The 23,928-nt window shown below is 34.3% G+C and overlaps 1 protein-coding gene across 2 annotated transcripts in view; it reads right to left on the bottom strand.

Annotated features, from left to right (window-relative positions):
• The window catches only part of LOC129266105 (protein Aster-B-like), a 48,314-nt gene that overhangs the window by 11,915 nt on the left and 12,471 nt on the right, over positions 1 to 23,928 (bottom strand). The window contains exons 3-13 of one of the 2 annotated variants that reach the window (XM_064103971.1): positions 21,134 to 21,175; positions 19,238 to 19,403; positions 10,803 to 10,887; positions 10,264 to 10,367; positions 9,372 to 9,467; positions 8,153 to 8,233; positions 6,632 to 6,832; positions 5,534 to 5,642; positions 2,507 to 2,653; positions 1,811 to 1,929; positions 828 to 973 (exon numbers count right to left, since the gene is read on the bottom strand). In XM_064103971.1, the coding sequence (XP_063960041.1) occupies positions 828 to 973; positions 1,811 to 1,929; positions 2,507 to 2,653; positions 5,534 to 5,642; positions 6,632 to 6,832; positions 8,153 to 8,233; positions 9,372 to 9,467; positions 10,264 to 10,367; positions 10,803 to 10,887; positions 19,238 to 19,403; positions 21,134 to 21,175 (1,296 nt within the window). The remainder of the gene's footprint in view (positions 1 to 827; positions 974 to 1,810; positions 1,930 to 2,506; positions 2,654 to 5,533; positions 5,643 to 6,631; positions 6,833 to 8,152; positions 8,234 to 9,371; positions 9,468 to 10,263; positions 10,368 to 10,802; positions 10,888 to 19,237; positions 19,404 to 21,133; positions 21,176 to 23,928) is intronic. The other variant, XM_064103972.1, reaches the window with a different exon arrangement.

Here is a 23,928-nt window from a genome sequence, read left to right as displayed (position 1 = left end):
AGCTTCCAACCCACATTCAAAATGCTCCCTCTATTGAAATGTTCAAATCCTCACTCAAAACTCATCTTTTTTCAACACTATCATAGTGTTTTTTTTTTGTTTTGGTTATAGATTCATTGTTATCATTATTATCATTAATTTAATCTTTGACTTTTCTGTGTGAAGGAAAATGAAAATGAAATGAAAATCCATATTTTATTGTTCAAAACAGAAATCACAAATAGAGATCATCCGAAAATTCATTTTGCCCAATTGATCGTGTGCCCGGCAGCCACTGAGCAGCACACGATCAACATTGCTCTATCCCTTAAATCGTTGAACAACAAACAAGGTAGCAGCAACTGGTCAATAGATGCCATGTTCATACTTGCCTTAATCTAGAACAGGTAGGTGAGATCATGGTCAATACATGCCATGTTCATACTTGCCGTAATCTAGAACTTGTAGGTGAGATCATGGTCAATACATGCCATGTTCATACTTGCCTTAATCTAGAACTAGTAGGTGAGATCATGGTCAATGCATGCCATGTTCATACTTGCCTTAATCTAGAACTTGTAGGTGAGATCATGGTCAATACATGCCATGTTCATACTTGCCTTAATCTAGAACTAGTAGGTGAGGTCATGGTCAATACATGCCATGTTCATACTTGCCTTAATCTAGAACTTGTAGGTGAGATCATGGTCAATACATGCCATGTTCATACTTGCCTTAATCTAGAACTTGTAGGTGAGATCATGGTCAATACATGCCATGTTCATACTTGCCTTAATCTAGAACTTGTAGGTGAGATCATGGTCAATACATGCCATGTTCATACTTGCCTTAATCTAGAACTTGTAGGTGAGATCATGGTCAATACATGACAGGTGTGAACGTAGAAGTAATCACAGTAAGGCACATTCTTATTGTACACCTCCTTCTCAACAATGTAGCTCTGTCCAGTTTTACTCCAGTTCTTTTGGAACATCTGAAATAAAACAGGAGAGGAAGAACCAATTATAACATTATCAACATCAAAGCCTAATCTATGCAGAGGATGCTATGTCTAATGCTGTTAGGGGAAATGTAAGCGATGTGTTTAAGACTAAAAAGGCTGCTGAACACTATTGTCTTGCTTTAATCCTCACTTTCTTTACATCCCGGTAGCAGTTTTTCTTACAAAAAACCTGCAATGCATCATAGAAAAAACCAACAACCGAAGAAAGACAAGAGGTTATAGGCGATGGTCGCTTTGCACCAACTGTAGTCTTGTCACATCAGACACATCGCTTACATTTAGAGTAGCAGCAATGATATAGCTGCAACCACTGTCCAAATCATAGACTAGTTAGACCAGTCCTGGGGAATGTAACACTTGATCTTTGGGCTGAATTTGAATACATTCTGCGATAATCAATTACTAAGCTTTGTAGTAAAAGCCTCATTGAACATAGAATATCACTAGCTCTGGAACCAATTTCATGGAACGTCATATCAATAACAACTAAAAAATGCAAATACAAGTTTGAGATACACACTTCTGATTGATTGAAGATCATATTGCCTTTGATTTTTGCACTTTCTGAAACTGATCTCCGAACAATCTTCAAGTCCTTGTGAATACGCAAAATTGTCCTTAAAAAAAAAAGAATGGTCAGCAATAACATGACCTTGGCTTTGTAAAACAAAGGTTTGCAATTCCTCGCTTTTTCAATTCAAATCAATCCAGATTAAATGACAATGGCCAATCAAGATCACCGTTGCATGCACATTTTGTTCAAAATACTGGTCAGGAACCAATCAGAATGGTTCTAGCAATACTTACATGATTCTCTTCCACTCCACAAGCTTTATAACCAAGTGATGTATTAAGATGTAGAACATAACTAAGCTTTCTCTTGTCACGATCAGAGTCATGCCGTACCCAGTCTCCTATTTCTATATCTACAGGATATATCAATAGATGAAATTATCAGTAACGTTTCATTTTTGGCAATTATATCACAACTTTTATGAAATCATTTGTCTGTTTTTTTAGTTTATGTGAAAGTTGTAAAGCTATTGAATTTTTATAACATAAGCAGTTCATAAAGTGATTTATAAAGGAGTAAATAGGGTTCCGATGTACAAAAATACAGGGAATATAGATTTCTTCAATTGAATACAGAAAAGGAGAAAAAGAAGAGAAAATTCACAGGTTAGCTTGACGTGAAATGGAAAGTACTAATATTCAGTCAGCAAAGCTATGCAAAATTGACAAAATTGTGAGTTTGAAGCCATTTCATGCACTCACCACTTGGAAAAAATCGAAATTGACAACATTAACAGTTTGCTAGCCATTTTTTAAAAGGGTTATAAAGCAGCTACAAAATGGCTACATACAGCAAGTTGCTTACTATTATCTGAAAACAAGCAGGACAAGATAGTTGGCAAGTGGGATATCCCTTAAAGAGTGAATAGAAGAAATACAGAGAGAAATGGAAAGAAAAGAGAAGGGGGAGAGAGGAAGATGGATAAATACCTGTACATTTCCTGTACTCCAAGAACTTCTTACAAAATGAATGTTGACTGCCATAGAGGGCGGTAAATAATCTATCCACAGGAATGTCAAATGTTTCATTGATAATCTCCTTTCCTCCAAAGTCTAATGAACTCAATGGATCAACAACTGAAACAAACAAACAACAACACACATTAATTTTAATACACACACTAATGGGGAGAAGTAAGAAACTTGGAAATCTATCTAGGGGCCCCAAAACAATTATTTGTCTTAAAATATGTTGCAAATTTGCAATTGATTAAAGACTGCTTCTTGCAAGAAGGATTGAAAACTGATTTAGAAAAGCTAAAATTAACATGTCAATTGTAAAATTGTAATAGATTGCAAACAAGGGATCAAAACATTAGAATATAGGAAATAATTTGATCTGAAAGAGGCACTATCCCTCTATCTTCTCTCTCAAAATAAGAGGTCATGAATCAAAGATGAGATAAAGAAATTCTTCAAGACAATTTTTTTTTAAGTGTTGAGAGTTTGAACAGACCTAACAAAGTATGCACTTCTGGGACTGTCTTAGACAGTGTTGCCAAAATATTTCTATTTTTTCAAATTGTAAAGGGAACCAAAATCTAATGATAGAATCAATCTTATTGCAAATAGTTAAATGAAAGAAGCAATTTAAACAAAGTTACATTAAAATCGCTTATAAACAAAGGAGAGTTATGGAAGTTTGAAAAGTCTTGCAACACTTTATGTAGGGTCCCTAAAATTGGCAAAAATGCTTCAAAATTACTGATTTTGTGGACAACTCTCTTATTCTTGCATATTTTCATTATTATTATTATTTTTTTTTTTTTTGGGGGGGGGGTAAAATAAAGGGTTATTAAACATATTCCTGATATCTCATGATGTTTGTGGTGTGAACTATATTTTCCCATGAAATGTGTTGTGCACAGATGCTTTAAAAAAAAACTAAGGGGAAATGTGAAAATTTGGGTAATTCCATTGGGTTAGGGCCAAAAATTACAAGATGTCCATGTATCTATTTCACAGTGAAGATCAATTCTGATATGGCTAACTTTTGAAGGTCTCCTAGCACAGTAAACATGTTTGATCTTAAAATCTTTTGGAGATTTTTTGTAGTTCAAATTGAACTTTTTTTTACCAACATTACATGGACATCACATTCATATATCATTGGCAATACACTCTAAGGTCTGTTAACCCTAAAAGGACTGGGGGGGGGGGGCATGATGGCCCCCCCTCGACGCTTCGCGCGATATTTCCGAAACGCAAAGAGATAGCGCCGCAAAATTTTATCACTTTTTTCTTTGAAGTCTCGCGCAACTTTTGAGACCAAATTCGCGACATACGGGTATACCACCGCGACGTCACATGACTTTTTACGATGCAATATCATGCCAAAAAAGGCTAATTTTTATACTTTGTGTACAAAGTCTATGGGAGATGAAATTCATAAAAGGGTGATTATTTTTCATTCTAATTGGTCTGCTGAATTAATTTAGGTTTTAATTTAGTTGTTAAATGGTCTGTAATAATTTCCATTGAAAAAAAACAATGAAAAACAAAAGATGAAAAAACAAAGAAATACATAAGAAATTCTAAAAACAAAGAAATACATAAGAAATTCTAAAAACAAAGAAATACATAAGGAAAAATTTGACTTTTGCAATTTTTCTTTGTGGAAACCTTTATATAAGATCAAAAAGATGACATCTGCAAAAGAAGAAAATTTGAATTGAAATAGGGTGATAAATATGCAAATAGTGTTTTTCATCATCATGAATAAATTTGCATATTTCATTCATAATAATTAAAAAATAACAATTTTCAGAATTTCTTTTTGTACTAGCTTGTAGTTTATGCGGTAAAGAATGTGCGTGCCAAATTTCGGCGCAATCGCGCGAACGGCGGCTGAGATCAGAGGGGGGGGGGGGGCATCATGCCCCCCCCCCCCCCCCCCCCCCCCGTCCTCAATACGTCTCAAATAGCCCAGTCCTTTTAGGGTTAAAGCAATACATAATTTATGTTTGATTAGTTAACCTTAGTGGGACATCAATTTTGGGCTGAAGGGATAATTTGAATATATTTGCCTAGTTTTAAATGAGACACATTTTTCTTTAGTTCTGGGTTGTCACAAAAATAAACCCAACCCAAAGGAATGACACATTTGTGTACAAAGCAAATGGAGAGTTGTCTACAAAATCAGCAAATTTGAAGAATGTTTGCCATTATGAGGATCCCCATAGAAAGTACAAGACTTTCCAAACTTCCATAACTCTCTTATTTTATAACCGACTTTCTTCTCATGATCTTCTCATTTTATTCTTTCTTCTCAGATTGATTCTCTCTTGGATTTTGATTCCTTTTAACCCTATTAAAATAGACTGGGCTACTTCGACGCCTAAGAAGACTGGGGGATCTCAGCCGTCCATTGCGCGATCGCGACGAAAATTGGCACGCACATTACCCATGGCGTAATCTACAAAACTATAAGATCAAATTCTGCGAAATCTCATTGCTAATTAATCATGCTAGTTTATGCATAAAATCAAAAGTTTGCTCTAATCAACTACATAATGCCCCTTAAATGATATTTGGTTCAGACTCTTTATAAGAATCTGATCAAACGCACTTTAAAAAAATGTCAACATCACATTTATTTTCTTATGCATTTTATTTTCTAAATTTCTTATGTATTTCTCCGTTTTTCGACCTTTTGTTCTTTATTGTTTTTCAACCGCGTACCTGGGGGTTACAATTTTGTCTCAAAAGTTGCGTGAGACTTGAAAGTAAAAAGTCAGCGAGCGACGTGGTAAAACAAATTTGTGTGGCGCATTTATCACGAAAAATGAAGAGGGGGGCTGAATCAGCACCCCAGTCTTATTAAGGGTTAAATGTAAACATTTTACACAATTCATAAACATGAATTTTCAACTTTGCTGTCATATATTTTTGTTTGAACGACAGATTAAATTCAGTGTTAAGTTTGAATCACTCAATCAAATTACACCAGTCTTATACCTTCTCCTATGTCGTCAGTTGTATCTAATGAATTGTCAGCTTCATTCTCTTTGCCTTGAGATGGGACCGTCATTGTGATACCATCTCCATCATCCGTCTGAGATTCATCCTATTAAGAGACAAAACAATTAATTCTTAGTCAGGTTTCTTAAACTCTTTGTAAGTTATACAAGACTCTATGAACTTGTAAGAAATTGTGAATTGCCACCCTAAAACTGACAATAAGTCATCCAACATGAATTTTCAGACTTCTTTGCTTACGAGATTCCTTAGCTTTAAAATTATATATTACCTGCAAAATTGATCAACAGTAACTAACACAAGTACTACTTGTTTGCATGTAGAAGAAATTCAGTGAGAGTGTCAGAGAAAAAGGAGAAAACAAGGTTCAATTAAGCATGAGATGTGTACATTGTACAATCTCCATGTACTTCTAAGCAGTCCAGAAAAAGATGGTGTCTCTCACTGTGTCATCTCTTAGTTAACTTTAAAACTTTTAATTGTGATGGAATAAAAATTATTTATTCTATCAGATAAGCTAATTCTATAATTTTTACTTTCTGAAGACCAAATAACTATTTTGGCTATTAAAAGAGAATCTTCTTTGTCAAATTATCATTAGTTTGGGGCAGATGTTCATAAAGGATAGAATGAGGGTTGTGTGGTCTGGTGATTAGAGCAGTGGACTCATGATGGTAAGATTCTGAGTACGAATCCCCGCTCTGCCATTTTCTCCACTTTGATTTTAAAAAAGACACAAGAGTAATTTCTGTCAAATAAGATCAGCCACTATGACTGATTTAGAAGTAAATGTTTCCTATTAAGTAATTGGTTATACCAGCTGTGCATTATGCAGGAAAAAGCTGTTCTGCAGAGTACCAACGAGAATTTCCATAACAAAATGACACCTTTCCAAATGAATTCAAGAGTAGAGACAACCTCATAACACAAGGTTGTAATCAATCGCAAGTGTGAAAAATCCAGATTGGTATTACGGCTCATTCTTTTGAAGAAAGTAGAATGCAACGATGCTCATGATTGGCTATTTTCATTTTACAAATACATTGTTAATACATTTATTCTAAAGAATACACTAACCTTTGAACCTGAAAATACTTCATCAAAGCTTTGATCCTCTGATCCTATACTCTGTGAGATATCTTCTGTGCTATCCTCATTGTCAAGATTATCAAGACCTTCTGCTTCAAGGAAGTCAGCGGGAAGCTCCTCCCCCTGGATACCAAGGTCACTCCCATAGTTACTATGGACCCAGCTCCAGTACTCTGATGAGGGCATTGTCTAATCAATAAATGGACAACAGGCTTAATAATGATAATAATAATAATAATAATAATAATGTGACTTATAAAGCACCAAATCCACTCTGTAGAGTGCTCAAGGCGCATAAAGAGCTAAGAGTTAAATAAAAAAGTTTATAGAAGATTTTTGAAAGTTTTGACAGAGGTACATAAAGGGTCCAATAATCAGGGGCTGGTTGCAGAAAAGAGTTGTGATCAAACACTGCTTGATTTTAGCCAATCAAATGCAAGTATTAGGGAGTTGCGCTTGATTTTCAACCAAGAAACGTGTGTAATAGGGACATGCACACATTCATTCAACAAGAAACCTGATCAAACGTAATGGATCATCAAGAGTTTTGGATCGCTTTAATCTGCAACTTCATGCAGGACGATTAACTTGTGAATAAGCATAACAAGATGAGTCAATGAAGATCCAATGTAACTAAAGTTAGTCGGCCTGCGCGTTGCAAATTGACTAGAGTGAAACTGGAGCAGTGCGGCAGACCTCTCATTAACCTGAGTCAGGTAGAAGCCCCATGAAGCCTACCCAGAAGCTGGTTAGCATTAGCTCAGGCAATGGAGTACTGAAGTGATGACGTCACAAACAACTTTTTTTTTAGCATTTCAGTTCTAAGTGTTAGGAACCAGGCCAATATAAATACACTGACTTCAATGGGCTATTTATGTATTCATGAGGTCATACAGTATCTAAGGCCCCCAATTCCCACCAAATTTGGGTAGAGGGAGTTTTTCATCACGCTCTACCAAAATATGGTATAAAAAATGCTGATATGAAAAAACTGAAAATTGATGACATCACACTTCAGTGCTCTATACTGTAGGTCTAAACCGTCTGGGTTTTTTTTTTAGCAAGGACGATCGAACATTTTGGTCCGAATCGGTTATACAATAGTTCTCACTCAAGTCAAATTGCATTTTACTAATGATGCCCTTTTTTAATGGGTAATAATATATCTGTAAAGCGCTAAGGCACGTCGTTCCGATGTATTAAGGACGCCCCCCTAAACTGAGCATCGTCTTTCCTTTCCTTTAATGCCCTTCTAAACAACTTGGCCTTGCCCTTTGAATTCTCAATTCAAGCCCTGTAACAGGCATATTACCACAAATAAAACCTGAATTATACATTATACAGCTGTAGGTTATTATAATATCGACTGAATTTATTTTTTTCTCTCAAGAGATACCAGACATATTTTTCCCTCAGTAGTCTAATTGCTCTCCTAACAACTCAAGCAATAAAAGATTACTTTGGGACATATATATATTGCATGTTACTCAAAGGTAGTCAATAACTTACCTGTTCCAACAAAGCATTTTGCCAGATCCTGAATAATAACAGGAAAGACTTCTCTCTTGACATGAATGAGGTGAAGAAATACTACACGGAGAAATAAAAAAATAATAGCATATATTTACAAATGAAATACATACATGTACATGCAGACCCAGATTCTGAAATTTAGTTAAAATTGGGCCATAGTCTAACTCTAGTCTAAATTAATGAAAGGAAAAATGGTTACAATTTTGTTTCATTACATGTATATGTGTCTCCTTTTTCACAGTGACAAACATACTAAAATAAGTGCAAATAAATGCAAATTGTAGATATGTACACCTACATCGAATATACAATTTGATTATACACAAAAACCAAGAGGAGGGGTCAATGTAACTGTGTGACTTTAACGAAATATATTGTGGTCGAGATAACGAAAAGGTTAGGACGTCATCTGCGCCACCACATCTTGAGTTTTGATGATAGGCATAAAATGCCTGATATATCCAGTAAATTGAAGAAAATCTAAGTAATCCCTTAGTTGCAGTCAACCTTAACGACAAAATAGAGGCAAGAAGGTCAGTGTTTACACTCGTATAGAATAATTTCTGAGAAATAATGTGTGCTAATATGATATTTATGTGTTTAAATAGTAGTTGATTACACTCGTACATGTGAGTAGCGTTACATGCCCTACATATAAGCATTCATGTTGGTTATAGTTTACGATGGTCGTAAGTCGATATGAAATAGTTTCTTTGATAAAAGGATAGATTTATTGTTGAATATATTATCCACCTGTATGAGACAAGTATTTAAGTGAGTCGCTATTATAAGTGTTTAGGATAATTAATGAAATACAAAGTAGGGGCACTTTAAGGGTATATTTATAAGGTCAGATAAAGGGCAATTGTGTTGGAATGCCCATGGGTCACGCCCAAATTTTTATTTGTGGAGATGTTATAAGAGATATATGATAGCATATATGATAGGATGGACCTAAGGAAGCCTTATTTAATGATATCATCTAGTTTAAAGAGCTTAGTCAAGTTTCATGATATTAATTGGTTTCCATCTATGTATTTTATTCATTACAGTTTTCACGGAGTCAAAGAAAGGACAGAATAAACGAAACCACTCCGGTAAAAGCATGTCTGCTATGTTTGATTGATTGGCTGCAACTACAGTCAACATGAAGGCAGGTTTAAACCCTCGTTTGTAAATGTAGAATGATCATTACCTTCTCACTGTCTGTACTGATCTGTATAGCATTTGGAATGAATCGAATTGTTCTCTCTTTGGTGATTGCTGTCACGTCCTTGAAACGTATCGTCAACTGGAGAAGAAAGAGTGAAGAAGTAGAAATAGTTAATATGCTTTAATCTGATCAAAGCAGCCCATAGGCTGAATTGCATTCAATTTAGAAGGTAAAAGCTACAATCAAGGAAATACAATGAATAATACATTCAGGATCATATAAATTTCAATACATTGTACTGCAAGATATAAAATCATATGATACAGAAAGAAACGCAATGGGGACGGATGAGTGTAGAAAAGAAAGAAGGGAGAAAAATAAATGGTTGGAATGAGAAGAAAATAGAAGGCAGAGTGGAAAGAGAAATATTTCCAGAAAGTGAAATAGAAAGAGAGAGGGTGGGGAAGAGAAACAACTGATTACAGGGAAGAGATGAGAATGGAAAGAGAGATGAGAAAAATATAATAAATGGAGCTAATGAGGAGAGAATAGAAGGAAAAATAAGAGAGAAAGAATTAATTGCATGATAAAGAAGATTAATTAAAGGGTCATTCTAAAGAAAGTGTTTGCAATTCATCTGATAGCCTGCATGCTTGCCAAGTTTCTGGAAATGGATAGCATTAGAGGTACGGGAAGACCAAAGATTACAAGGAAAGATATGGTGAAGAAAGAAAGCAGTAAGGTTGGTCTGAATGAGGAGGATGCTCTAGACAGAAACAAGTAGAAAGAGGGGGTGTCATCATGGTATGAGAGTCCAGTAACCATTCATAAGAGGGAAAATGATGAATGAAATAAAATGATGATAATGTGAAAGACAAAATCTCAAAAGTATACTGATTAGATGACACGTTAATGAAATGTTAAATGTACATACCACAGTTTCCCATTTAAATATGTTAGCATAGAAGCACAGCCAACCTTCTGTAATAAACATTCTTCCCTGGACCAGGATATCCTTCTGTAAAGCACATGAATAATCTGAAGAAAAACAAGTTTGTTTAAAATATGTATGAGATAAAACGGAAGGCGGGGTATACATGAATAATATGCAAAATAATACAAATTACATAAAGAACTGCAATATTTTGCAAAGTAGAAGAATAGTCTGCAAAGATAAAATAAAAAGGGAATTAATGAGCCTATACATGTTTGAACTATTATTCAATCTAGATTTTTTGTAAACATTTCCCAAGGCTTATAGGTATTCTGCCTTTCAAAACTTAACATAAATGTGTCCATCTTACAAATATTGCTTCATTTTTTGTTTGGATGCAATGAAATTTTGTTGAAATCGTACAATAACAATCATATACATGTAACTGATGAGGCACTCTAGAAGTACAAGAACTCTTTAAGCATTTTACCTCCAAAACTATAGCTTAATTATTTAGATTGAATATAAGAGAGACCTACCCATAAGAAGCCTTTCATTGCTTGGAATGGTTTTAAATAACTTTCTGAATTCCTCGCACTTTGACTTGTAGGTAGAGGCAAGCACCTGTAAAGATAAAATAGGATATTACTGAATGCTTTAATAACAATATAGGGTATTTATATTGCGCACATATCCACCTTGTCAGGTGCTCAAGGCGCTCCTATATTACCCGGCTAAGCTAGGCGTTCATAGCGCACACAGCTTTTTAAGGAATTACTTCCTACCGGTACCCATTTACCTCACCTGGGTTGAGTGCAGTACATTGTGGATCAGTTTCTTGCCGAAGGAAATAACGCCATGGCTGGGATTCGAAACCACGACCCTCTGTTTCAAAGTCCGAAGACTAATCCACTGGGCCACAACGCTCCACTTTAATCAATAAGTATTAGAGAGAGACAATGAAACAGAGATAGGAATAAAAAACAATACCTCATACACATTAAAACAATTCAAATATCTTTGGGAGGGTTAAAAAGAAGTGAGTGTCAGGTAGGATAGTCTTCAGTCCAACATTCACATTGTTGATACAGGGCTAAGATTTCATATTAAAGAGTATCACCTCATGAATGATCTTTCCACTAATATTTCAAAAATGTATTTCCCCAAAGTGGTGATACAGAGAACAGGTCTTGTCATCCAGGGAGCGATAGTAAGAATGTCAATCCCATAAAACAAAATGCTGTATAGGCTGTATATATTTGTTTATGCAATCTGAGTTAAAAACAGCTCTCTAACTTTTCTGCAAGACACATGTGAATAAAACCTTCAGCATCCTGCAGTAAATAAAGAGGAACTTTCATCCCTGCCATCTTCTTCAAAAAATAAAACTGGAAATCCATTAAAAAAGAATTTACAAACATCAGTTTGCTACCCATATTCAAAGCATTTTAGCATTCAAAGATTTTATTCAAGACAATTGAACTTTAAGTTAGAGAACAAAGTTCAGAATGCTTGACTCTATTTCACCTGTTTAGTATGAAGTTCAAAATCCTCTGACATTTTGACAAGAGCCTTGAATGCAGACGTATAGCGATTTCTCAAAGAGTCCTGCATTAGGTCATTCTTTATACAATGCTATCATGTCTTCATATGAGAAATACATGTACTTGAATCCGAAACCAAGTAAGGATCAAAGACTCATTTATCTTGCATGAAAACTTGGTATTAATTGGAGATTCACTTGGGAAAATTATCAGTCAATTTGACAAAATGATATCCTCAGCACAATGCTTCAACGTCACCTTCCTTCATTTACAAAAAAACAAAAACAAACAGAAGCTCATGAGTTCCTTAGGAGTTTACAGTTCAACAAATACGGTAGATTTTGAATATTCACACAAATGTAACAATCAGCTATGAGAGGAACGACATCTTGAAATCACTTCTTGGATGTAATAGACAGGCATCACTGTAGAAACTGTAACTTTGATGTTCCGTCACACTGAACTACATGTAGATAAATCTTAAATTCTGTGACAGTTCAAGAATTATCATAATAAAAGTTTGTCCAAAGCAAGTTTAATCCATTGGAACGTGGGAAAGTGAAAGTAATCATCTAAAATAGATATAATAAAATCAGAGACAAAGAAAACAACTTTGCTCTGCCACAACACTGAAAGAAGCTCTAAATCATGTTGTAGTTCAACAAATACATTCCATAAATTAATTGTCTTGCACAAAATACAATTTAATCCATAGCAAGTTTGAAGTCTAAATGTGTTGAAAGCAATCCTTCAAAAACGATGAAATATCGTTGACAGTAACAAATCAATACTGCAAGGGTTTCATCACAAAGCGCTAGATGCTGTATCAAATCTACAGGCATGTACTAGTATTACAAGATATATCCACAATGCAAGAAATACAGTATTTTTAATCCACAGCAAGTTTAGAGCAGTGAAAAGTGAAAGTAATTTCTTGAAAGTTGTCACACAAGTCACAAGGAAACCACTTTGCAAGTTTGACTTCCTGATATTACATGCAAGAGTGAGATAGGTTTTAGCCAGCCAGCTGGCAATCAAAACAAGAGGATCATTTCTGATTGGTAGGCTGCCATGTAGTTTCCATGGAAACCAAATGATTACTCATGCATATTAAAGATCATTGACTCTTTATCCTCTCTATCCTGCGTGTTAAAGGGAAAACGATAACAAAATTTTGATTGCACGACGTCTATAAAAATATTATCATGAAAAAGTTGAATGTTGTATGTAGGTTGATAACTATCATGTACGTCAAATTATCCCTCTGATTGTATAAGGGATATACATGAACATGTGATACAGTATATTATTGAGTTTATATCCATTTATCAAGAAAAGGCAGCTAAAATATTACCCCGATCATCATGTCGTAGTCATTGCTTTTTAAGGAAATGTCAAATTACTGGCAAATAGTACCCTTAATAATATAAATCATGTGGCTTCTGACTTCTTTTATAATTCCCATAAGATTGAAATAAGGCAAAATCAGACAATGGACTAAAAGGCTGGTCAATAATAATAATAATAATTGGCTTTTATATAGCGCTTTATCAATCTATGAATGCTCAAAGCGCTTCACAATTATTACCAGGTCACTGGATTCAGAGTTTAAAAGCAGCCTGTTAGGTGCACACTTGCTAAACCAACCACAATAACGGTTGATTCCTACCGGTACCCAATTAGCACCTGGGTGAGAATGGCAAAGTGTGGATTGAGGCATTGCCAAAGGATGCTACGCCATGGTGGGATTCGAACACGCAACCCTCTAATTAAAAGGAGAGAGTCAGAACCGCTACACCACAGCGCTTCAACAATGATTACAAGACAAAAGAAAATCCAATAACAAGTAACTTGTTCCCACCCAAGATCCCAATTAAGAAGTACTTAGTCTGAGCAATCCCATAGATCACTCAAGATTATATTTTCACATTTTCACAAATGTTTTCTGTATGTACACTGTACTTTTTTTTTTTTAATCAAATGATATCAAACCATCTAATTAAGGAGCTAAAATCTCACATTTTTACATCATTAAATTTCAATTGAAGAAAACCTCTTGACTCGATCAAGAATTCAGCATTTGACAATCATCATTGTTTGGTTTTCTCTTTTAAGTTGGCATTACATGTATATTGGGGTGGACCTGGCCTTTATATAATTTACCTGTATAAATCAAGATCTAACCTTACTGTGAAAATTGATAGACATCTAGAGTTTTGACACAATGTTGTCCTAAAGCCATAAAAGATTTCACATTCAAACATTTACTTGTACCTTCCTCACACTGACACATCAAAATTTATTTAGAGCTGAATTGAAAAATGAAACAGTTGATAACTATATGTATTGTACAACACCTACTTTATTGTTGTACGCGAGCAAATGAGAGGCTGAATGTCAAACATTTGTACTGTTGCACACACGACGTACCATCCAAAATGTACCATCCATCCAAAATGTACTGTTGCATGGCTTTTTAATAGGAGGTGACGTCACAATATGATTTAATTCATTGCGCTCAGTAAAATGAGGTGCAATACGCGTATAAGCCTGCTGGCTAAATGCACAATGCTGCCCAAGGTGTTCGATTGTGGGATTTTGCTTTTCGCTTTCAATTTTTTTGCTCCCTTTTCATAGATTACTGCAGGGAAAAAAAAAAAATCGTTTTTTTTCTTCATATTTTCGCTAAATTCTGAGGCGTTGTACAACACAAATAGCAAATATTCGCCTTGTTGAATAGAACATCTTTCTTTCACCTCATGCGAAATCACACTCATGCCTATTTGCTATTTGTAATAATGTACATTGCACAGAGAACAAAGACAGTTTGGAAATTGCGCCCAAATCCCCATGGAATGACCCAGTAAAGTTCAGATCATTTATCATTTGAACTATAACTTGCCATAAATTGCACTTTAATAGCAAGAAACCCATGAATAGTTTAAGCCTGTGTTTTGAGATAGGTAGTATTAAAATGCTCTGTACCTGAGCCAACTATTAAAATGCTATCAGCAGTATTAAGGTCTTTGAACTCTAATGTTATTGGGATGTCAGGAGTAATGGCCCAGTAGAGGGTTGATAAGCCAACCATTAGCCTTGCTTTATTAAATGCCCTATTCATTGTGACTGCATTTCACTGCATACATAGTTTGTGCAGTTGATCTTTAAAAACAATGCATGTGGCCAGAGAAGAGTCAAATGAAAATTTGAAAATCAAAACCCATTTGGGTTATTAGATACAGTACAAAATAAGCAAAACTAATGTTGAAAAATAATAGAAATAAGTCAAAATTACAACAACAAAAAACCAGGAATTATGAAAACATTCAATAATGTAATATAGTAGGCACTGTATCATTGCAAATGTGAAAAATAATCTTGCACATTTCAAATGATAAAATATCAAATTTATCATAAAAGCACATATATGTACATATATGCAAATATTTCTTTTCCGACGAACATAAAAGTAGATGAAAGAAAAATATGTGTTGTCAATTTGAAGACTAGATAATGATCAAATAGCTAACTCCTAAATGAAGTAAATCAAGTTTTCCTGTAATACTGAAAGTTCAACAGTATATGTTTGCTACATTTTGAGACCTACAGTTTGTAATGCACACATGAAACCAAATGAGAAAGCATTTGTTTGAAGCTTAGGAGAACATGCCTTCCAATACAATGCAAAGGGCCCTTTAATAGTCACAAGATACATAATGCACGTTAATGAACATTGAATTACCATTTGATTCAATTTAATTTCTTACCTGCCCACGTTGGCTAGTTCCTTCTGCCATTATGACTGTCAACAATTTCAAGCTTCTTCTTCAATATATATAACTAATGAAATGTCCTTGTTTTTAATAAACAATGTTGTCTTTGTAGATCTTCACTTAAAACAATTAACAGCAGGAGCAATATGTTTTCTATCATGAACACAGGAGTGAGCCTATGTGTACTGGACACTGATTTCCTTCAAAGTTTTTGTAGTATATACAATGAACACTGATAAAACAGTCATGAAGCTCTTTATTCAGTTCAGGTATACTGAATTTTGTACTTCTGCAACAGCGATTATATCTTTGTAGATATTCTCTGTAATCTTTAATAGCACTCTCAATGTATTGATGCGATGTGGAGCTCATTTCTGTTGAACCTTCAATGGCTGTACACGTACAGCAATCTGTACTCCAAAATAAATTGGATATCTTATACTTCCTTTGTAAAGTACTATCCAATCGAACTGCCTTCCCAGAAAGGCACTTACGTATCTATTAATGCCTTGTGGTACTCATTAACATAATTGATTTTACAGTATTGTGAACAAATGCTGAAATACATGTACAGTATTATTTACTTGTTGACCAATCTTTTCATCATGTCTCGCTCCAATTATTACACAGTATCCAAATTCATTCACAAAGAAATACTATGCAAACATATGAATCGAAAGTACAATCCATTCACAATCAATACTGAAACATCAGCAAATTGCTTCCTTAAAAGGCTTTAACAGTCACAAATGGCAACTGGAACATTCTCAGCATAGGCCAAAAGGGTCAAATATTATTCATGCATAATTTACTGTAGATGTATTCGTTTAGCCTTCCACTAAAAGATTCCCAGCAAAACACAGAATTAATATTTCCTGGAGAATATCACTTTCTGGAATAGCGGAACTGTAGTTTAATCCATTATTTCCAGTCAAAGATGAAGAAGCAGACACTTCTCTCTAGAAATACTTGAAGGACAGTCTCAATTAATTCACAAATTTCTGATCACATCTACATGTAATCAACAGCGGATACTAGAAAGCATATTCTCTCAGGGAAGAACTCAAAGAACAACCAAACTGCATGTACAGTAGAATATACTCTGGTTAAATTGATAACCAGGTAAAACAAAGCCTACTCTGGTATACGAGTCCTCATAGTCAGACAGCTTTCAAGTAGGAAATATATATGCAAAGTCATATCTTTTGTGATACCGGCCCGCCCTACCCCTGGTATCTCTCATCAAATGAGATAGGTTCAGAAAGTTCAAGTTCAGATCAGACATCTGTTCAGACAACTACATGTACTATGAAAAAATATCAAAAACCCACATCTTTATGCATAAAGAAAGAATAATTTCATTTCTTAACCCCATCCACTATATGTGGTCAGCTTCAAAATGATACTGTACTTCCCATTAAAGTCTGATTTCAGATCAGCTTTAAACTGGCCATGTCAACATTTCATACCATGTATTGCTCTTTTTAATGATACATGTAGTACATGTACATTGGTTGTGAATACCAATAGATATAATTTTGCTAGTTGGATGATAACTTTATATTTTCACTGTGATGCTAATTTACGGGTTTTAAAGTTTATTTCCTTTTAACATCTGTTACATGTAGCATTGAACAAGTTATTTATTTAATGCAATAAAATTGGCACAGAATGCATTATAGCACTATAAAGCTCACTATTGCTTCTTATTAATTCTCTTTTAATGATCTGTATTGACCATCAAATGGGCATGCATCCAAATTTATTTTTACAAAACCACAGAACGTGGTCAATTTCAATGTTGAATGTACATGTACAACCAATGAAATTCCATCATGAATCCTATGACCTACATGTGGGCTAACACAAAGCACAACAGTACGCGAGTCACGTCTAATGAAATATCAAAACTAAAGTTCAGGTTCATTAAAATCTACTGGAAACCAACATAAAATGGTCTTCACTATCTATCATCTATTTAACATGGTTTGATACCAGTTATCCTTTGTTTTAATCATCTTTCAATCAATTAAGTTTTATGGTCCCAGACGTATACTTCCTTCTACTCATTACTAATTAAATATTACTAATTATATTCATCTGCCATTTTCTCTCTCTATATGTGTAGATTCTTGAATTAATATATTAACACACTAACATATATATGTACACACATATTGTGATGTTCAGCTTTGTTCATGTAGCAACTCTTATAACATCAGCTCCTTTTTATATTTTTGTTTGTTTTTGCTTTAAATATTGATTTGTTTGCTATAAAATTATTCAAATTGTCACAGGTCCATTATTTTGGAATGATCTACTAACCGACTTCAAAGATTGCAATTCTATATATACTTTTAAACGTAAATTGAAAATTTATATTTTAAACAAATGTCTAAACGACAATTCATCGGCTCCCTAGTGTTCCTCTTAACTATTGTCAGTCCACCTCCCTTTGCTTTGTTTTGTTTATTTATTTTTTCTTTTTATCTCCTTCTTTGTCTCGTTTTTTTAAAGGAAATATATATATATTTTTTCTCTCTCTCTTACTCTTTCTTTTCTTGTAACATATTGATATTAAAACAAGTTGACAAATACTTATAATTTTATTAATAGGGAAACTATAAATTACAAGCTCTGCTTTTTAAATAGTTTGCCCTTCATATTCTCATCTTATTGATATATCTGTCTCCAATCCAAACGTTCAATTGTATAACATTTGTCTGATTTATTATGAATTATGGTGATGTATTGTATTATTTTATTATCAATGATTTACTGTCTTTCGATGGACGTTACATTGTATTTGATATTTTATGAGATATGAAAATAAACCAAACTGAACTGAAACTGAAATGGCTTCAGTATTAACATTTCAAAACACATTCTTCCAAAGTTAGGGCATTGACTCAAGCCTCATAATTGATTTGATGAAAAATGAAATAGAATTGCCATCAGAATGCTCAGACTAAACTTTAAATGTGTTTTGGTATAAACTCAAATTTTTCACACGTCTGAACACAGTTTGCATATTACATCTCCTCAAGTTGTTCCAAAAGGAAGGTCCAAAATCCATATAAATGATATCTGAGAGTTCATGAACTTGATATGAGGATAATTTAGTTAATAATTCAATAACGTAGTGGTTCATTAATACACAATGGTAGAATGGATTATTTTTTTCATTTTATAAATTATCTTATCTCAATCATCATATTTTTTATGTAAACAAAAGATCAGATACAGGTATTTGGGTGCGCTAATAATCAAGAACATCTTTTGTGATTACAAGTTTAAATATAACAAGCAAAACTATTACAGAATCACTTGAGCTGGGGAAAAAATATCAAATTTGTGAAAATCTAAAAGTCTTTCATATTTGGAGCGAAAATTACAGGAGGGCATTCTGATGCCTTTGTAGGTAGGAAATCATTATGTCGGTAAGACATGATTTGCAAAGATGTATAATGGTTAAGGGGCTGACTATGCAAACAAACATCAACACATCACAATTTACACGTTTACAAGTACACATTACTTTAAAAAATAAAGAAAGAGTGAAGATCATCCTCTCTAATTCTGCAGCCCCTGATGTAGTTTGATTTCACACAAGCAAAGCTTATGATGTGTATGACAGCATATTTTATTCATACTTACACTGTACCAGGGAGATGATTTTGGTTTCTTCTTTGCTGATTTGGGTGAGCGGTCCTCACGGCCACTGACCGGGGATTGGTAGTCTACAAAGAGGGATTCACCAGGCTTGAGGAATATAGGTTCAGACTGAGACGGGTGCATTGGATCAGGGGTAGAACTAGCACCTCTGTGGTAAGAAAGAATGGACAGAGATGAATGGAAAGTTAGAGAGATGGAGATAGGAAAGGAAAGGGTTTGTTTATAAAGAAAAGAAGTGGAGATAGAGGAGAGAGAGATGGTGAAAGAGAAAGAGAATGGAAGAGAGGGAGTGAAAAAGGAAGAATGTACGTGTAAAAGCGAATGGGAAAGACAAGATGGATAGAGAGAGTCAGAGAAAGAGAGAAAGAGAGAGAGATAAAGGGGATAAGGAAGGGGGAGGGGCCCCAAGTGAGTTATAGAAACCAGTGGACAAGAGTAAAAGAGGAGAAAGATGAATGAGAAAAAATGAAGAAGAGGAAATGTACAAAAGGGTTAAATTTAACCTTTGAACATGCATAAAATCACTTTATTCTTCTTCAAAAAGAAAGTCTCAGCTTCCAAAATATTGAGGCGATTTTTTCCCCCATTCAATACATAGCAAAATACAATTGAAAACATTATGTAGAAGCTGTTTTGAGGGTTTTTTTTTTTTTTTACAGTAAGGGCTAATTAGATTTGTTGCAATTAAATACAAATTATATTTATAGGAAACATAGTTAGACTTCAACATTATATAACAACATTGATACTGATAGTTTAAGAAATATCTTTTTAAAAATCTATTAGCTCTAATATTTTTGTTTCCATATCAACAAAGTTATAATTATAAGATTATTATTCCATTTTCAACAAAAAATAATTCTGAGACTTTACACAACAGAAAGTGATGAAATAAGAGTTGAGCCCTGCCATCAGACGTAACATTATCAGCGTGCATTATGGGTGATTTCCTTCCTGAGTATGTGTTGGTAATCACATTATTAATAGATGCTCTGATGTACATGTATTATGTGAAAGTTGATATCAAGAAGAGGGTTTGGTTTTTGAAACAAGACGTATGTATGTAAACTTATTGTCCAAACTATTTGATACAGTGTATGCTCAGTAATTAGCACTGAGTGAATTCAGAAGGACATGGTGAAAAGATGGTTAAACCATGCCCCCCCCCCCAAAAAAAAAAAATGCAACATTTTTGGACAAAGTTAATGATCAATATCAAAGGTCAAGTCCATCCAGGTAAAAAAAAATGATTCAGATAAATAGAAAAATTGCAAACAAGCATTTGATAATGAAAATCCGACATAAAACAAAACACCCATGACAAGCAAATGAGGGATGCAATACATGCACAACTTACTATTTCATTTTGATTATTGTTTGAATTGTAATTTTACAGATTTAACAGTAAGGACCCTCTTGATTGAATCCCAAAATGGTGAAACAATGGTAATTCCATATGTTCAGTGAGGAGAAAATTCAAGTAAATATTTCATCAAAATACAAAAGATATAGTGAGTGGGAGATGTCATCGGTTTCCTCATACCAACCAGGATGTGTCTTGTGAAATTAAATTTTAGAATGTCATCACTCATTTACATCAGATTTTGATGAAATATTCAGAGACGAAACTGTTCCACAGTTAAGTACCTATTAATCAAATAGCAGGTATTGTCTAAAGCATGCTTTAAACATTTTCTAAAGAAAGAAAGGCCACTTTTCTATCTAGTGAACATTTCTATATTGTACAGCACAATGGATCTGAAAGGGGACATTCAAGGCCAATAAGAGGGACAGCAAGGCTAACAAATTTGACCCCCAAGGTCCAGTGTTTATTAGTGGCCTTGAATCAAGACTTGGATCAGACTGTTATTCTCTTACCTTACTGGTTCACTTCTGATAGAATCATCTTCTTTTGAGCTGCTAAAAGAGAGAAAGAGAACAAAAATACTGTCATTGAAGCATTGTTCATACACCAATATTAAGGAACAAAGTCGAAGTTAATAATACATAACATTCCCCATAAGAAGAAAAATGGAGAAGAAAAAATTACACTTGAGTGTATATATTGATAATGATTGCATTGTCATGATGTATTTTTAACATAAATGAATATTACTGATGAAGAATAAAACTGCTGTTTGAAGCATAAAGACAAAACTGTTCTCTTTCAGGACTTTAACTGATCAAAGACCACAAACAAGACAGTCCTTTATGTGCATGTTGTATCTGAATTCTCCAAGCCTCTTCAACTGGAATTCAATAAATACCCCCAACACGGCCAAAGTTCATTGACCCCAAATGACCTTTGACCTTGGTCATGTGACCTGAAACTTAGGCAAAATGTTCAGTAACACATATACTTGATTACCCTTATGAATTTAAGTTTCATAAACTAGGTCTATATAATTTATAAGTTATGATGACATTTCAAAAACTTAACCTTAGGTTAAGATTTCGATCTTGATTCCCCCAACATGGTCTAAGTTCATTGACCCTAATTGACCTTTGACCTTGGTCATGTGGCCTGAAACTCGGGCAGAATGTTCAGTAATACTTGATTATGCTTATGTCCAAGTATCATGAACTAGGTCCATACCGGTATACTTTCTAAGTTATGATGTAATTTCAAAAACTTAACCTTGTCCTTAGGTTAAGATTTCAATGTTGATGCCGCCGTCGCTGCCATCAGAAAAGCGGCGCCTAACGTACATGGGCACTAGTATTCAACCCGGCATAATTCAAAGATTTGGACAAATTCCCCTAAATATTTAGAAATAGGGAATTTATCTTAATTTCATACCTTTGTTATTTCCAGGGTAATATGTTGTCGGTATTTTCTTTATCAATCTCTCGACTGTATGCACGGAGTGATCGAATTATGCGGTGGTGACCTTTTGCACTGAATTGCACTAGTATTCAACCTAATGATGATAGATAACGAATCTCAAAATGGTTTAGATTGCTAAACTAGGTCTAGATCTATGTAAGTCTCTGGCTTTGACTAATTCTCTGTTTGGTCTCATCTCAAATGGTCTAGTCCATAGTCGGATGGGACAAGGGCAGATTGAGAGACAGGGCCATCTTTCATAACTAGGTTGAATACTAGTGCCAACGGGTTGAATACTAGTGCCAAAAACCATCGCCGTATAATTCGATCGCCTGCGCTCAGTCGACGGGTTGAAGAAAAAATAAAGCAAAAAGAATAACCAGCATTTGCTCTTGGAAATAAGACAGGTCTGAAATTAAAGTAAATTCCATATTTCTTTATATTTGAGGAAACTCTCCAAACGGGTTGAATACTAGTGCCATTACGGTACATTCATGTAGTCTCACTCTGCTAGGCAGGCGAGACAAAAATCAGTAGACAAAATTCTAACAATCGACTCACTTCTTTTTCCTTTTTTTACCCATAGAGGAAGTAAGGAACATTTGGAAAAAAGGAAAGTCCTATATAATCCCTGCAATACTTGTTACACACAGCCACACCTTTGTATGCTAAATTGACTGGAACTGCATTTATATAACGAAGAGACTTCTCCCCTGATATCAACATCCAATGACGTATCATATGCTGATGGAAATTACTGGGCAAAGTCCATCATAATTAAGTAGTATGAGATAGAGTTTGAGATAACATGACCAAGCTTTTTATGATAATACATTTCATTATTTAATATTTTATGATAAACGATGGGTTGGTTAATATTTGACTGAGCTCTGTAAACTACAAGCAAAAATACATGTATGTCACTGAATAATGCTGGTAAAAAATATTGAACAATTGGACAATCTTTAATACTTAAATTTACAAAAACTCTGCTTTTTTATGATACATGTAATGATGAGCTGGCTGTTAATATTAAATTTATTTGCTTTTTCAGTAGAGAGAGGGAAAATGCAATGGAGTATGCTGGTAAGTGGTCAATATATTGCAAAATTAAACTCTGAAAAATATAATTTCTATAAAATAGGACATATCATGTATTCAGATCATTGACAGGTATCAATTAATTTTTATAAAAAGGACCTTAATTTTTTTAAGCAACCAGGATAAAAAATAAATAAATAAAGATTCAGTTTGTGAATCAATTGCAATGCTGGACAGGGATGGTTAGAGATTTACATGTACATACAAGTCAAGAGATCAGTTATCAAGACAATATGATGTCACAATAAGGGGTACTACCACAAACCATACCCCAACCCCAGCCATACATACCCACAGTGAAAAGGTACCCAAGATTAACAATGTTTGAAGATTTAAACTTGCAATAGAATTGTGCTATCATTTTAATCTTTGTAAATATTGCACACTCAATAGGTGGCGCTGTTTAAGTAAGGGCTACAGCATATCAGAGTGATACACAGTCTCTGATACACACATGAATCATTTGTCTTTGTTCATATGAATGTTTCATGAAACAACTTGTCGGATAATTTATCTATCATTTTATATCAAAGTCTGTTTTATTTTAAAACAGAGATTCGAAGAGTATCAAAATCAAGTTGTCAGGTCAAACAACTTGTTGGATAAAAATGTTGATGAAATGTTCCCCTGTTAGTGTTATAGAGCTTTGCTTTAATTCCCTGCCTTTGTCTGAAGCATGTACATGTAAGTACCATGTACATGTAACAATCAAATTTTGCCCCACGGTCTCAAGTTTTGCCCCTCG

This window comes from Lytechinus pictus, chromosome 8 (genome assembly GCF_037042905.1).
Source record: "Lytechinus pictus isolate F3 Inbred chromosome 8, Lp3.0, whole genome shotgun sequence".
NCBI classification, from domain to species: domain Eukaryota; kingdom Metazoa; phylum Echinodermata; class Echinoidea; order Temnopleuroida; family Toxopneustidae; genus Lytechinus; species Lytechinus pictus.
Note: the sequence above shows the minus strand (reverse complement) of the source record. Positions and strands in the feature narration are given on the sequence as shown.